The sequence below is a fragment of the Chelonia mydas genome, chromosome 10 (assembly GCF_015237465.2).
Source record: "Chelonia mydas isolate rCheMyd1 chromosome 10, rCheMyd1.pri.v2, whole genome shotgun sequence".
NCBI lineage: Eukaryota > Metazoa > Chordata > Testudines > Cheloniidae > Chelonia > Chelonia mydas.
Genome location: NC_051250.2, coordinates 11,621,863 through 11,639,244, shown reverse-complemented (window position 1 = coordinate 11,639,244; position 17,382 = coordinate 11,621,863). Strand labels below are relative to the sequence as shown.

The 17,382-nt window shown below is 42.3% G+C and overlaps 1 protein-coding gene across 3 annotated transcripts in view; it reads right to left on the bottom strand.

Annotated features, from left to right (window-relative positions):
• Positions 1 to 17,382, bottom strand: part of SNX8 (sorting nexin 8) — a 29,946-nt gene that overhangs the window by 7,677 nt on the left and 4,887 nt on the right. For 2 of the 3 annotated variants that reach the window (XM_037910950.2, XM_043524565.1), the window contains exons 2-7: positions 9,434 to 9,624; positions 7,493 to 7,610; positions 3,520 to 3,641; positions 2,701 to 2,781; positions 1,439 to 1,599; positions 660 to 792 (exon numbers count right to left, since the gene is read on the bottom strand). In XM_037910950.2, the coding sequence (XP_037766878.2) occupies positions 660 to 792; positions 1,439 to 1,599; positions 2,701 to 2,781; positions 3,520 to 3,641; positions 7,493 to 7,610; positions 9,434 to 9,624 (806 nt within the window). Of the gene's footprint in view, positions 1 to 659; positions 793 to 1,438; positions 1,600 to 2,700; positions 2,782 to 3,519; positions 3,642 to 7,492; positions 7,611 to 9,433; positions 9,625 to 9,844; positions 9,996 to 17,382 lie in introns of all 3 variants that reach the window. The other variant, XM_043524566.1, reaches the window with a different exon arrangement.

The following is a 17,382-nucleotide window of genomic DNA, read 5'->3' as shown; positions in this document are numbered from 1 at the left end:
GTGTGTGGCTCTCAAGAACTTAGGATCCTTGGTGCAGGAAACTGGTTTTATTTATCTGTAAAGCACCCAGAACATCTTTAGCAGCATGAAGTGATGGTTGTAGTGAAGAGAAACGATCACTCGTCTTTCTGGATTGCCATTTGCTCGTGTTATTCCAATGGTCATCATCACATTGTGCTGTTTCAACAGCAAAAAGACCTCTTGTGTTCTGTCTGAATGAGTTTCATGTAGTGTTTAACAAGTGGTGAAGGTCACAACTGGATACAGAAACAGGTTCTGCTGGACTATATTCACCATATGATCTTAGCCAGGCAGAGTGCAGGATTTTTGGACAGCTTGGGACAGTCACTATTTACTTTATTCTTTAAACCTTTTAAAAAGGTTCCCCCCACTTTTCCCCTCCTCACTGTGCTTTCCCTGCCTGAACACCTTTGAGTTTTTTAATTCCACCAGTCAGAACATGTAGCCCAGTAGCATACCTGGCCAGTTGAACATGGCTTTAGACTGAGGCCCGCATAGCTGCAAAGAAAGGGGAAGTAATTTCTGGGGCACCCATGCCTAGAAGGCCTATGAATCAAGAGGTGACACTAGGCAAAAAACACCTCTCTCAGTGCAGCAATTGCAATAATACAGGAGAAGCAAATGGCAGAGGAACTCACCTGCTGTACAGCCTTATCGGCCAACAGCGCAAATTCGACAGACAAGCCTTTCAAGGCCTGTTTCAGAGTCCCCCACGTGCTATTGTTCAGAGCAGCCCAGGAGGGAAGTGGTGTAGTGTCTGAGCCCAAAGCACTGGGAGAGGAAAGAAGAGGCAGTGAGTCAGTTGCCACTAAGCAGCTCGGTTGGTGTGATGATTTACCCATCCCAGCAGTTACTGGAAGTTCCCCCTCTCAAAACTCACTAGCAGGCTCTGGGGAAATAGAGTCCCCTAAGAATCAGGTGGCAGTAAGTTTATACCTACTCCCCAAGAAGGGTCAAGTTAACAGCACAGCACAGTGATAGCAGGTTGGGACCTGTATATGTGGGTGAGTGTATGCACACAAACAAGAGAAAATGAAAGAAACTGTGCACTAGCAAGAATATTAGTGTTTTCAATTTAAAACAAAAATGCGGCGTGTGTGAACATATACAGCATGTAAAAGGGTCTATGAATGTGCACGATCACACCCCCATGTACTTGGGGGCTGTACCATTTCACGCAAGTGTAAATCAGATCCAGAATGTCAATGCTGTTTTCTCTCCCTCACCCTGGGGAACACACCTACTATGTTTTCTTCTCTCTGCAACAGGAAAACGCGAACCTGGTTTGTGCCATGCGTCTTCAGAAATACATGCCTCATTCCCATAGACATTCTACTGGTACACCTACTGCTCTCTTTAAAACTCAAGACTGTTCACAGAAGTGTGCTCTAGAGGGAGTCCTCACACTCTAATCTACCTTAGTTCCTTTCCAAATATGAGAAGATCTGAGGCATTATCAATGGCGCGGGAAGCTATTCTTTCTGCACGGTCCCGCAGTTTGTAGAAGCTGTTGTAGATGTTTCGGATAAGCTCTCGACTGGCAGCAAACTGGGCCTGGATGTCGGCTGGGAGGAAGTCCTGAGGCAGCAAAAGAGATCTTAGTAATGGACTCAGTTGCACGATAAATCACAAACAAAGAGATTAGGAGTCTTAACCTGGTGACACTGAAAATGGTTTTATGTTCTGAGAGGAGCCATTGAAAATGGCATTATGATGTTCCAGGCCTATCAGTGACTCCAGGTCAGAACTCTTAACTGAAGCCCTGCAAACTCAACCAGGTATTACAAGCTGAGTTGAGCTGCTTCTGGCTTGTACCTCATCAGTAAAAGATTGTGCAACCACTGCTCAGTTAACAATTCCACTGGTGATGCATGGGCCACAATAGGATCCACCTCAGTCTCCAATAGCTGAGTTTGCTCTGCAGAGGTAACACCAGTAGAAGTTTGAATAGTCGCTAGGGTCAAGCACTGTGAATAATGCACACATAGGGGGCAGGACTGCTGAGTAATAAAGGTACCATCTTTATTATTTATTTCTATTGCAACAGCATGTAGGAGCCCCAGTCACAGATCAGAGGCCCATTATGCGAGGTACTGTAAAGGCCATTTAAAAAAAAAAAAAAAAAAAAACCCCATAAGCAACATTTAACCCTCACTGGCTGCTTTACTTTCCCCTCACCCCAGGCTGAACTTCCACAAAAGCAAGCAACTCAGGGGAGCAGCGATGTCAGGTTCAGCAAGCAAGATACACAACTAAGGTACAGCAGTCTTCCCCAAACAAATGAACAAACCACGGTGAGATTCATAGCTTCTCTCATAGACAAAGAGGGATTATGACACAAAGGAATAGTAAGCGACAGGATGAACTTTCAGACCGTGTAGGTTATTTATAGTTACCGAAAGAATGTGCATTTGGACAAAGACTTCTCTCACACTAATTTTGTATCATTTTACTAAACAGACCCAGGCTGGACATACTGGGCCTGGAAATAACCAGCTATATGTTTTGTTATGAAGAAAACAGAAGATCAAGTCAAAAGAAGGTCCTTTACAGTTCTCTGTGGAAATTGCTCTTTTCCCTTTCAACTACAGCCCCTCTCTTTTACCCAGCAGATACAAGACCTTGTGCACATGGGCTACCGGTATTAAGACTGCAATTATGCACCATAAAGAAAAATACCTTGGCCCGGGGGGCTAGTTGGCAAGTCATGAACTCATCTCCCACTCCTTGTACCAACTCCCTCAGCTTGTTCTGCACATCCTAGAAAAGCAAAAGAAACCACCAACCAACCAATTAAACCCATCTGGCAATTCATACAGTGACAATGAATGGCAATTTCAATCCTGTTAAAACCTGGGCCTCCTCATGCAATAAAGCAACAATCCACAGTTGATGGCTGCTTTTATTACACATGGAAAGAGGCCACCTTTTCATGACATTTAACCCTTCTACCTTGAGGGAAAAAAATCAACCTCTCATGCCAATGAGGCACGGAAAAAAGTGATTCCACATACTGAGTCCATTTGTAGGCCCTGACCCATCTCTCTCTATGAATTTCCAACTCCTGTATCACCCCCTTCTCCTAAAACGTAAACACATATAAATGTTAATCCTCCACTTTAAAAGCTGCATTCGTCTGAGGAGAAAGTTCTTCCTGTGCTAAAAGTCTGCATTAGGAGACTGAGAAGTCCTAGAACAATGTTTCTTAGCTCTCCCCTGGTCAAATACCTTTCTGGGGAGTATCAGAGATAAGGAGTGGTGTGACATATATTGCCACAGGAAAAATAATTATTTTCAAGATATCGTGCCTACAGCATTGCAGAGATAACACATCCCACTGTCCAGTAGCAGAGTTACCTAGTGTGGACGATATGCTACACTAGCCCCTTGTAGCCAGGATCACAATTGTGAGGATGACAAATGTGCAGGCAACAGGCAGCTCTAAACTCGGTAACTGTTTCCCAGTGCAAACACGTGGCATCACCAACAAGTACTCACCGAGCCACTAAAGGAGAGAAAGAGCTTCAGGAGCACGTCTTCCGAGAAAGGGGGATGTCGAGCCACCAGATTAATGAAACGCTTCAGAGCCCGCCGCCTAGACTCTATGAATTCTCGGTCAGCTACAGGAGGGAACACTACATTAGTGTTAATGCATCAGGCATTGCAACTGGCTCAGAACGAGGGTAAGGTAGCATCATGTCCCACTGCTCCCTTGCATTTACATCTGCAGCAAAACCCAAGAACAGTGCTATCGGTGCCTTCCGTCAGTTCCACGCAACAGATCTGCTGGGTTCACTGGTCTAGCCATTACTTATCAGAACACTGCAAACCCCCACACCCTCAAATGGTCTGTTACAGCTTGTCTTAAGTTCTGCACACCCTTCTGCACCTATTTACCTCAACAGGACTACTCAGGTGAGTCAAGTTAAGCAGTGTGAACTTGCAGGATAGGACCCTTAGATTGCAAGCTCCTATGTCTACACTAGCATTTTTGTCAGTCAGGGGTGTGAAAAAAAACACACTCCTGACCGACGTAAGTTTCGCCAACAGACGCGCCGATGTGGACAGCGCTATGTCGGTGAGAGAGCGTCTCTCGCCGACACAGCTACCGCCGTTCGTTGGAGGTAGTTTAATTATGCTGACAGGAGAGCTCTCTCCCCTTGGCATAGAGCGACGACACGGGAGACCTGACAGCAGCGCAGCTCCAGCCACTGTAAGGTCTATAGTGTAGATGTAGCCGGAGTTTCTCTTCCTTTATGTTTATGCTGCATCTGGCACAATGGGACTCTTATCCTGTGTGGAGCATCTGGGAACTACTGCAATACAGATAATTTTTATAAGCACCAGCTACAAATTCTGGTCCAACTACAAAGTGAATCATCCCATATCTTTAATAGATGACATGCAAAGCAAAATTAACATTTGTACCCTTTTTTGCTCCTTTATGTTGTGGAAAGGTGGCTTCAAAATATTTTCCCCAGAAGTTCCCTTGCCCCATACATTGTTTGGGCTGGGATTTGTGTGTTGTGTTGTGTTGTGTTGTGTTGTGTTGTGTTGTGTTGTGTTGTGTTGTGTTGTGTTGTGTTGTGTTGTGTTGTGTTGTGTTGTGTTGTGTTGTGTTGTGTTGTGTTGTGTTGTGTTGTGTTGTGTTGTGTTGTGTTGTGTTGTGTTGTGTTGTGTTGTGTTGTGTTGTGTTGTGTTGTGTTGTGTTGTGTTGTGTTGTGTTGTGTTGTGTTGTGTTGTGTTGTGTTGTTAAAACTGGTTTTCTTCTTTTCTGTGGAAGACTTTGCTGAGACCTTTGGAGGACCTGGTAGGCAATTCACAATAAACTAAACCCTAAAGGTACTGCTCTCCTAGCTCCTAATTGTCAGGCTACAAGAAGTTCAGCAACTCATCCTCTTGGAAATGGGAGGGGCTCAGATTTCAGACTACTGTCGTGTCCTTATGCAAGTAATTCAAACATCACGCTAAAGTCTTCCAGGAAGAAGTGAAGTCCAGAGCTGATAGTTGTAAAGTTGAACAAAAAAAAACAAAAAAGGGTAGCAGCTCTTTTTTTTTTTTTTAAGGGAGAAGAAAAGATTGCAAAGAAAATGATGCAGCCTTCTAAGTACGCAAATAGCTTAGTGACCCCTGACACAGCTTATTAGAATGGACCCTGGCAACATTTTCACATCGTAAAGGGACAGTGAAGGGCATCACAGCCTTTTGCTTCCTCGTTCACCTTTAACTTGAGTTTGTTGGCCACCAGCGGTCCCATAATGATACTTACCCACCAAGTGATTTTCAGTTGCTCAAGTCACAAGTCCACTCAGACTCCCTAAAATCTTGTGCTCTGCAATTCTGCTTCCCTGTTTTATTAATCTAACTAGACATAGCCACCCACTGGTAACATGCAGTGAAACAGCAATTGCCAGGAAAACTTTGAACAGTAGTTCTGTTTCTTGTAAGGTTTTCTAGGTCATCAGTACTTACTACCATGCATGGAAAGACAGACTCAAGTCCAAGTGCATGGAAGGGAAGGAGAGAGTGGTGAAACTGTGATCCGTTCCAATTGCTACACACTCGTCATCTAGTGGCTACTGCCACCCCCATTCTTTATGGCTCATACACAACCCTGGACAGAACTAGCAACAAGGAGTTTGTTTTTTTTTAAAAAAGGAAAAATTAAGATGGGGAAAAAAATCAGAAGGCAAATAACTTCCTAAATGTGAGATCTGTTGCACTACAGAATAGTCTCCCATGGGAAGCCAACATTTGGATAATTTAGAAACAATCAGAATAAAGGAGTGGAAGATATACAGTAGAGAATAATCCAGTACTAATATGGGGCTGGAAAAAGATAACCTAATAGATGTTTTGCCTCTCTAACTTTTATGATATCTGTACTCACTGGTAAATCCTCTTAAATAAAATGATCAGCAGTGAAATAGTGTTGACATTCAATATTGTTGCCATTAGTTATTGTTCGGTTTAAGCGTCACCTCTCCACTAATATTAACAGGAGCAGGTCACTCTTCTCACACGTATTGTTTCAGGCTGTAGGTTTTCAAATTCTCACAGACTGCACTGATCTAATGCAGTGCAGTCTGTGAGAATTTGCCTTTGAATTACCTTTGAAACCTCAAGAGTTATATTTTTTAAAAAAAACCCACACCCCTGACGTCTTACATTCTGCAGAAATTGACAACACTACTAGAGTAGCTCCAGAATCATCATTCTGGCCTGTTCTGGTTCACTTTAAACCCTGCGCCAGAACCTTTCACTAATTTCTGATTCTTCTTTTTCTATGGCATAATGTGGACTCCTTAAATTAAATGAATAATTTATTGTGAAATGTTAAGCTTGGCAATATGGGCAGAAGACAAGACAGTGAAAGGCTTGTTCTTTAGCAGTTAAAGCAGAAACAAAACAAAACTGTATAAAAGACTTACGTAATGTATTAAATAATAAAAATAAAACTTAAAAACGTGTCAAGATTTCAGACTAGAGAAAGATGTATCCAAAGTAGCTTTGATGTGTAGTCAAGCTTGGAGTATTTCACTATCCACAAGTACATTGTAACCATTAGAATATGGAGGAAATGACAGTCTGATTCCAAACCCATCATTCATCTTTTTAGTTTCTATTTTGACTCTACATAACCAGACACTCTGTTTTTAAAGAAGAAGAAGAAAAAAGCTACTCCTGAGATAGGTGATTTTTGTCAGAGAAGAACAAGGATCTCTCTGATAGGAAGTTACCTTTTATATATGGACAGTTACTTATTTCATGTGACCAACATTGGTACAGAAAGGTTTCTGGGAGAGATGACACAGCCTACAGAAGCTATTTACTTAGAGTCTCCATGCTTGTAAATAAAGGCCATAAGCTTGAACAAAGAAAACTTGGAGTAAGACACGCTCTCACTGAGGGGTGTGAACATTTTTTATACACTCGTTTCTCCTGGAGCATTTAAACCTTTTCATATGCAAATGATTTCCCCCACTTTCCATCTCTATGGTTCTCCTGCCACAGAAGAGAGAAGGGGTGTCTAAAGCACCTTTCATACTCAGAGCACTTCACAAAGCGGTGTGCTACAGCACATACTGCAATGATACAGTAGCCATTCTGCGTCAGCACCATCGACATTATAACCTACTTTACTGGGGAAGAAATAGCTGAAACTCTTCCCTATTCTAGGTCTATCCCTCACTCTAGGGCTAGCCTTACTCTTCTCATGAATGCCATCGGATTTTCAACTTACACCTGGAGAGTCACCAGTGGAACTTTACATTCATGTCTTATCTGAAAAGGACTTCCAGCAATGCAGTGCAGTGCCTCCCCACGATATGCACTACACTGTCAGCACTGCTTTTTGAACCAGAGAACAACAAATGCTATGGATTCTTCGAGACATGTGCATTCTTGACTGTATTCTCATGAGCACATTCATACCAAAGCCCATCCAGTCACTAGGAAGACCCAGGTTTACCTCCCAGCATTCTCTTTGGAGGAAGTGCCGGCACCATACGATATGGGAACTTCTGAAGCAGCATCTCATGGAATACCACAAAGTCATTGTATCGCCTGTACACAGAGCACTTGAAGCGCTGCAATAGAGAGAGAAACCTCACAACACTCAGACAGGACAATAACAGCATTTCAGTAATTTCCTTGCAGCCAGGAGGAGTTAAAGCCACATGTGGGACTTGAAGAGAGTGGCTGGTACATTTCTTGGATTTGCAGACCACTTGCTTTAAGCTAACAGTAAAAAATAAAGTCACACAGAACCCTCCAGCCACCTCTCAATTATGCACTTGGATAGCTTAATATAAATCGGATAGCTTGCTGGTGGGTTAGGTCCCTTTGGGAACAAGAGTTTCAGCAAAGAGCACATTTCAAATTCCATACAAATTTCCACGCAAAACATGGGGGCAAAGACATTTTATAAAGGAAAGAGGAAATGTTTTCTGTGGATTACTGAAAGGAGGTGGTAGATGTCCCTAAACTTGCTGTGAGTCCACATAATTCCTCCACAAAGACATAAAGGAACAATACAATTTTCAATGAGCACCCTATCATCATTAAGGAGCATTTCAATGCTCGTGTTCCTGGTAACATCCACCAAACCAGGTCTAATGCCATGGGAAGCAAAACAGCTTTGAGCAAACGTAGTTCTGAGCCCTCCAAAACCCAGCTGTTTGACCTTTTTAGTGAGTCATGCAGCAGAATGAGGAGAAAGTAGGAACTGTTGTGGGATTCCTAAAACAGCGTGAAAGTTTCTTATAACCTTAGTTTCAAGATTTTTGCATTTCTGATGTCAGGTTGCAGGAATGAACAATGAGAACACCCAGATTTTGGAGATTAATTTGGGTCCAAAATGAGTGATGTAGCACACAAAGAGAGACGCTCAAAAGGCACGTTGGCAAGTCATTTAAAAACTACATTTGGCTGATGGAATAGCATGTTGAAAAGACTAAATGTCATCACATCCATCCACGTTACCTGTGCATCGTACACTGCTAGTTCTTATTGCAGAGCTGTGCCATTTCAGAAATAACCCAACGAGATTAATAACTGGAGCACAATGGATACAGCTCTTAGGGCTTTCTCATATCTGCTCGGCAATCAGCAGTCTGATTTGCTCTTGCAGATTTAAGCTGGTGCCCAAGGCGCAGCTACTGCCTCTTTATGAAGAACCTCATTACACAGAAAGAGAACTGTCGGAAGAACGATGGCTCAGGGAATTGGTAATGGGATAAGAAGTCTCTCAAACCTGTGATCCGAAGGTGACTCTGGCTGAGGACAGTAGTGACTGAAAACTGCTACAACACTGTCAGACAGTAGCTTCTTTGGTGACCTGTGTGGAGTGAGCTGGTGCTCTTGGGCCAGTTCTTATGGGACAGATAGCCTCATCAGAAAAAGAAAAAAAAAACCCATCACAGAAGACACTAGTGAGCAGTCTCACAAAGGGGATAAAAATTGAATGGGACATAGAAACTGAACTCCCCTCCTGCTCCAAAGGTGGTCCCTACAGTCAGGATTGGGGAAGTGAACTGGGAGAGGCATGGGAGAACCTGCATTGCTGCTGGCTGTGCCATATGTGCATTCATATACAGACTAGTCTTCAAGTGAGTTTGGTCGTTACGCTCTAGTCCTCAGAGGATGTCCATTCACCTTACAAAACGACAACAGTACTTGTCAGTCCCTGCTTTGGAGAGGCGCAGTATCGGAAAAGCAGAGGTTAGGATTAAGTTGCAGTGGCAAAACTGTAAAGATACCTCCATGAATGCCTGACTCAAACCAGCATCACCAATACATTGAACAGATTAAAAAAAAATGATCTGGCTTTTGAATCCAGGTTAAACAATTGCATGGAAACTCCTGAGGAAACACACATTCTCCCACAGACACCGGTGTTCTCCCGCATTACCTTGCTGGAAACTTCATACTCCACATGTTTCAGAAAGAGGCCCTTCTTCTCAGGTATAAGCTCCACCTGCACCGTGTCCTTGCTCAACAGCTCTTGTAGGGTGTGGGAGAGCAGCAGCGGATTTCCTTGGGGCGTCTGCATTGGCAGCTGTTCCGGATCCTTTGGCTCAATTACTGGAGGCTTTGCCAAGTCTAAAAGAAAGAAGAGAAAATTGCCATTTTTGAAAGAAAAACTGAGTGAAAGAAGGAGCCTGTTCCTCTGCTACGTCCTCTCACAGCACCTCAACACAAGTCAGAAGAGCAACCAAGCCACTCCTTCCACAAGAGGCTCTGCCCATTTAACTTACCTCCCATACTCTTAGCATACTCGGTACCTCCCTCTGCACAACACCCTGAGCATCACCTATTATACCTAGTCATGAAGCCAGCTCTGCTTCTCTGTTACAGGCCAGATTTGTTCTGTGAATCAGCTAGGAGGCCTGCATTTCCTGTCTGTGCAGCTCCCACCACAACAGAATCTGCCAAGCTAAGTGAATACCTAGCTCAGCACTCTTGGATCCTGTCTAGAACAAATTGTGAAAGGAAAGAAACTGTTATTTTACACTGCGGAGTAGGAATTAAAATATTACTTTCACATGTCACTAGAAAGAAAGGAGGCACTTCACTTGACAGAACGTAATTATTCTCTATGATAGTATAGTGGGGTATGTGGAAATTAATTAGTCCCATTAATAGCTTTAGCACCTCCGTGCACTGAAGCTCCAGACAAGAGACTTCTTGAATAGGGCAGCCAACTGGGCAAATTTTTACTCAGAGCAAGCTCTGGATAAGATTCCAACTTCCCGCACCAAGGGTCATGCATCCTAGGTGGTGCAGCTTCTTACAATGAAATCAAGCACCCAGCTGTGCAGCTTGGACAGACAGGTTCCCCAATAATTCTATGTAATACATTATCAGTGAACTAAGAATGGCTCTGAAATACAGACCACCTCCCTGGGGAACAACCTAATACAGAAAGGGGGTAATAATCTGGAGTACTCCCTTACTAAACAACATATTGCAGCTCAGCTAAACAGCTTGACTTTACTGCATAATTACACATACTATGCAACAGGTAAATTCATATAAATGCTTCCCGGGTCACAGGAACAGAGATTCCTTTCCTGTTTCCAATCCCACTGTAAAGGGAAGCTATAACCATGCTATCCTTCCAAGCAGGCAGGACCTGGACCACCTGGCTGAACTGGCTAAACGTTTGTGAGCAGAAAAGATCTGGCTGCTTTAGGATCAATAGATGTTAACATCCTCCAGTGACTTAACAGAGGGGCTTTGAACAATAGCTCAACAGAAGGTAACTGTATAACACCAGGGTATGGAAAAGGAAATTAATTCACAGAAGGCAGAATCAAAGGCTCCTTATCTTAATTTGAAAGCCTTGTCCTTATGATAAGGTTTTACATTCCGTTTGCTGTAAGCCCGGATAAAGCAGAAAACTAGTCCATCTGCAATTCCACCAACACACTGCTTCAAGACATAGAGATCACGCAGTTTGTTCAGTTTTCCTCAGATATTGGACTTTTTTAAGTAACGCAAATCAAATCCAGGACAAGTGACCATACCCCACAAGTCTAGTCAGTCTTCAGATTCCTGCTAATGTGACTCAAAAAAGCAAGTCTTGAAACCTCAGCATTGCTCAGAATAACAAATCACCTGGCAACTGCCTATATAATAGCGTCTAGAAGATTTACATGCCAGAACTTGGAAGAAATCAGTGCAATCTGATTGAATGTTAATAGTGTTTACTCATGGATGACATTGCAACATATCTGTTCTTCCAGCCAAGAGACAGATGCTACAAAGGCTTCTACTGGACTAGGAAAGAGGGAAGGAGAGGTAGAAGACAGTGAGGTCAGGACAAAGGTATTGAGGTAAAAGGCAGGTTCTCTAATGCAGTAGAAGAATCCTCCCCCATTTCATCTTTGATAGGGCAGCACTTTGATAAGTAAATCTTTTATCAAAGGCAGTACCACTTCAGCTTGACAATGATATTAAATGCCTTTAGTCAACAGTACCCAACAGACACAAATCATCCCATACTGTTAAATCAATCCACAGAATTAATTCACATTCCTACAACCAGAAAAGCCCCTGAAAGAGATGATTTCTCCTTTCCTAATCCAACACCAAGAGGGATTTTAAATTACTTGGTTGACTCCTTAGGAGGTGTACAATTTGGGGCCACAGCTTCTTTCACAGAGATGCTGTCTCATCAAGGAGACTAATCACTAGTTAGATCAGCTTCAGAAGCTCTTCCCCACCTTGTAACCCTCTATTTCCTCTCCTTCCACACCCCACAGGCCCTCTGAGCCATCCAAGCTTTTCTCCTAACCACTCTTCAGCACCTTCACCCACTTCTGTCTTCAGGCCTTCTTCCATGCTGCCTCAGACATCTGGAGCAGCCTTCTGCAGCACACCAAACTCACCACCACCACCAGGCTTCTGACTATCCACCTATTCCCATGAAGCATTCCAGCAATCGTGACCATACTGGGATAGTTGAGTTTGTTCTCTTGATTTGTACCCTCTCAAGCATTTAGCTTGGAAACTCCTCGGGACAGGGACTGGTTTTCTATTTGGCACAGTTCTCCCAGTGCAGTGTACTCAGACAGCACCATCTACATAATAAATACCCCAGTGCTTGTTCCAAATTACAGATTAAAGAAGCCTGGCGCAAGGGCATGCTTTCAAGTAACTGTCTCCAGATGCAGAATATACCCCAGGACAAGGGCTGAAATGTTAAGTGAATTCTCCATCTCTTGATGGAGACTGGATGCCTTTCTGGAAGATATCCTTTAGCCAAACACAAGTGAATACATGGATAACTGGATGAAATTTAGTGGCCTGTGATACACAGGGAGATGAGACTAGATGATCTAATGGTCCTTTCTGGCCATAAAAATCTGTGAATCTATAAAAACATGCAATTAAACATCCCATTGTAGAGAGGGCTTATCTTATCCCTGCTCCATACCTAAACCCAATTCGCTGAGAGTACCCTTTTCCACCTTCAGGTTATTTAATAACTTATTTCATGTGTAGACTCAGGACTATCTGAGCACCTCACACAGAACTCCATGCTTCTCTGTGCTGTCATGTGAGTAACTCACTTCAGAGGAAGAATGACAGGAAAACAATCTTCTAAACAGAGACTGGTTAAAATGTGACCAACCCATTTCCTGAGAGGACAGGGTCAACCAACACTAATGTAGAACCCCCTCCTCCATATGCCAGTATTCACTCCCCATCATCCTGCTTGCTGACATATAAAATAAAGTAAAAATTCCACAATAAGACACTTCCACTCCTCCAAACCAGAGGTTCAGCAAGAAATGGCAATCCTTAGAAACAGACAGGAGGGGAAAGATGGGCATCCAAAATTTGAGAAAAAGAACCTGCAAGAGGAATCCTGAATCCTCCAACATTTAGCTGTAACCCTCAGAACACTGGCATAAATCCACCCAAATTAATGTTCAGAGCAACCCTATGAAAAGTATTCAGCCTCCAAAGGGTTAATAATGTGAATGGCCCTTGAGATTCCTCATGGGGTTTAGAGCTTACACTGCACACTAGGGGGAAAAAATGCAGAATGAAACCCCACCTTGAGGATCTCTGCAAAGACATGTGTTGCCCATCACAATTTTAGGCATGGGCATTTTAGGAGTAAAATGCCTAAAATTGCCTAAAACTTGCATTACTCTTCCTGTCTTCATCTATTATCAAGCACCCCCTTATTCTCCTAGTCCCCTGCCTAACACCCACTTCTTCAATAAATCCTCTCCTCATCAATAATCCCCAGACCCAATCTCTCCTGAAATGTTTTGTAGCTTATTTAAATTGCAAGATTGTCTATGCATCCATGTCTATGCATGTGTAAATTATGATACCACACACATAAATGTGTATTAACTAGGGCTGTTGATTAATCACAGTTAACTCACACGATTAACTCAAAAAAAATTAATAATGATTAAAAATTTAATCGCAGTGTTAATCGGACTGTTAAACAATAGCATACCAATTGAAATGTATTAAATATTTTGGATGTTTTTCTACATTTTCGTATATATTGTATTCTGTGTTGTAATTGAAATCAGTGTATATTATTTTTTATTACAAATATTTGTCCTGTAAAAATGATAAACAAAAGAAATAGTATTTTTCAGTTCACCTCATACAAGTACTGAACTGCAATCTCTGTCGTGAAAGTGCAAATTACAAATGTAGAATTTGTTACATAACTGCACTCAAAAACAAAACAATGTAAAACTTCAGAGCCTACAATTCCAGTCAGTCCTACTTCTTGTTCAGCCAATCGCTAAGACAAACAAGTTTGTTTACATTTATAGGAAATAATGCTGCCCTCTTATTTACAGTGTCACCAGAAAGTGAGAACAGGCATTTGCATGGCACTTTTGTAGCCAGCACTGCAAGGTATTTATGTGCCAGATATGCTAAACATTCATATGCCCCTTCATGCTTCGGCCACCATTCCAGAAGACATGCTTCCATGCTGATGACGCTTGTTTAAAAAAATGTGTTAATTAAATTTGTGACTGAACTCCTTGGGGGAGAATTTTATGTCCCTCGCTCTGTTTTACCCACTTTCTGCCATATATTTCATGTTATAGCAGTCTCGGATGATGACCCAGCACATGTTGTTCATTTTAAGAACACTTTCACTGCAGATTTCACAAAATGCAAAGAAGATACCAACGTGAGATCTCTAAAGATAGCTATAGCACTTGACCCAAGGTTTAAGAATCTGAAGTGCCTTCCAAAATCAGACAGGGATGAGGTATGGAGTGTGCTTTCAGAAGTCTTAAAAGAGCAACATTCCAATGAGGAAACTATAGAACCCCAACCACCAAAAAAGAAAATCAACCTTCTGCTGGTGGCAGCTGACTGAGATAATGAAAATGAACATGCGTCGGTCTGCTCTGCTTTGGACTGTTATCAAGCAGAACCCGTCATCAGCATGGACACATGTCCCCTGGAATGGTAGTTGAAGCATGAAGGGACATATGAACCTTTAGCGCATCTGGCACGAACATATATTTTGACGCCGACTACAACAATGCCATGAGAACACCTGTTCTTACTTTAAGGTGACATTGTAAACAAGAAGCAGGCAGCATTATCTCCTGCAAATGTAAACAAACTTTTTGTCTGAGCGATTGACTGAACAAGAAGTAGGACTGAGTGGACTTGCAGGCTCTAAAATTTTACATTGTTTTATTTTATAATGTAGTTATTTTTGTACATAATTCTACATTTGTAAGTTCAACTTTCATGATAAAGAGATTGCACTACAGTACTTGTATTAGGTGAACTGAAAAATACTATTTCTTTTGTTTTTTTTACAGTGCAAATAATTGTAATAAAAAATAAATATAAAGTGAGTATTGTACACTTTGTATTCTGTGTTGTAACTGAAATCAATATATTTGAAAATGTAGAAAACATCCAAAAATATTTAAATAAATGGTATTCTATTATTGTTTAACAGTGCGATTAATCGCTTGACAGCCCTAGTATTGACAATAATTGTTCAAAAACATCAGCATGTGTAATACAACCTGGGTGACCAAGCAGGTTAAACTTACACTTGTACTGGTTGTGTTCTCAGACCAGCAGGCAGAGAACACAGAAGGATAATTTCAGCTGCCAGTATTTTGGGAAAAACACTACCAGGGAATTAATATTAACCCTACAGAACAACACACTCTAAAGCTGTTCAACATTTTTCGCTCTACTGACAAAGAAACCAGTTTAAGAACAGACCCAAGATTCTTGGCCAGGACTAGTGGATAATGGTGTGAATTCATTGGTATGAGTAGCTGCATTCAGCCAACTGATAGAAGAAGTTAAAAGCACCCCCTTGGAAATAATAAAATATTTAACCCTTCTTGTTATGTATGCCCTGTGTAGAGCTGTACAGCTACACCTGTGAAAACATTCCCTTTGATTTCAGCAGACCACCACATAGTAATGTTTACATATAGCACAGTATATATGCCAGAGACATCAGGTATGAAGTGCTCCATGAAAGCATAAGGGAGTGTTAGTAACAAAAAGAAGGAATTTAGCTACCTTCTGCAATCCATCCCTTTACATAGAGAATAACTCAAAGGAAGCTGCTCTTTTTGCACTCTTATGTCAGCATACACAAATTTGGGTAAAAATAGTCACGGATACCATCCATCCCTTGCAGTAATGGCAGTTCATTGATAAATTCCCTGTGTGCATACACCTAGTCCAAGAAGACAGGAAGACTCCCAATTTGCACTCTCTATAATTGGTCATCTATAGGATCACAAGACTGCAAGTCTTTATTGTGCAAATTTCACCTGCAAGTACAGGTCGCTTTGCTACACTATATCAATTTTGTATGCATGCGTGCACGCACATTTACTTTAAAAAGAGGAAGGTTTGTCTAGTGCAGGGATTGGCAACCTTTGGCAAGTGGCCCATCAGGGAAATCCGCTGGTGGCCCGGGACGGTTTGTTTACCTGCAGCGTCTGCAGGTTCGGCCCATCACAGCTTCCACTGGCCGCAGTTTGCCGTTCCAGGCCAATGGGAGCTGCAGGAAGCAGCATGGGCCAAGGGATGTGCTGCCCGTCACCTCCCACAGCCCCCATTGGCCTGGAACGGTGAACCACGGCCAGTGGGAGCTGCAATCGGCCAAACCTGCAGACGCTGAAGGTAAACAAACCGTCCCGGGCCACCAGCGGATTTCCCTGATGGGCCACTTGCCAAAGGTTGCCAATCCCTGGTCTAGTGGTTAAAGCACAGGACATAGAATCAAGGGGTAGGAGTTTTATTCCTGGACAAATTCTGTCAAGTCAAACTCTCCAAACTTTGTTATCCCCATTTTACAGACGGGTAAAAACTAACAACTCCCTGCCTCACTAGGGTGTTTTGAGACTAAGTTAATTCATGGTTTTAAAGTGCTCAGGCATCCTCAAACATAAGGTGCCATAGAAGTATTTATTATGTTAGCAACAGCAGATTTCCTACAAGAGGACAAAAAATGTTCTGGAAGCAACAAAGCTAACCCCTCAGGAAGGGAAGCTGAAATTTCCTCATCATTATCACAGGTCAAAGCCTCAGGGAGAAGAGGTGGCTTCACATCTCAAAAGAGGGAAGCCAGAGCTGTACATTTATGCATGGGGAGACCTCAGATTTCCCCTTGGCAAAAACAGATGTTTCACTCACACTTCTGAGCCAGGAGCATTGAAACAATAATATAAGTATCATTCATCAGCATGTCCCTTCCCCTTCCACAAAAACCTCAGGAGTTACAGATTAAACCTATCATCTATTTACTATATCAGTTAACCCTTCTCTCTCCCCTCACCTCTTAATTCCCCCTTTCCTGTCCATACCAACCTTCCTTGAACATCTGGCTTGTCCCCCAACTGAAAATTCAATTTGTTTTCCCTCCCTCATCTTATATTGAAAGGTCTTGCATAGTTTGAAATGTCAAAGAGAAAACAGGTTTCAGAGTAGCAGCCATGTTAGTCTGCATTTGCAAAAAGAAAAGGAGTACTTGTGGCACCTTAGAAACTAACCAATTTATTTGAGCATAAGCTTTTGTGCATCCGATGAAGTGAGCTGTAGCTCACGAAAGCTTATGCTCAAATAAATTGGTTAGTCTCTAAGGTGCCACAAGTACTCCTTTTTTCTTAAAGAGAAAACAGTAACTCTAAAAGTGTGTTGTAAGGAAGCCCTTCCTTCCCCCATCAAGGGGCCTAGCATGCTTTTGATATTCAAGTGTCTGGAGTTTTTCTTGTTTTTACATCTCCTGTAAATTCATCTGATCTACCAGGACGAGACCCAGGAGAATCCAGTCCACTTTGTCCAGCAGAATTTTCTATTTACTATGCAGGT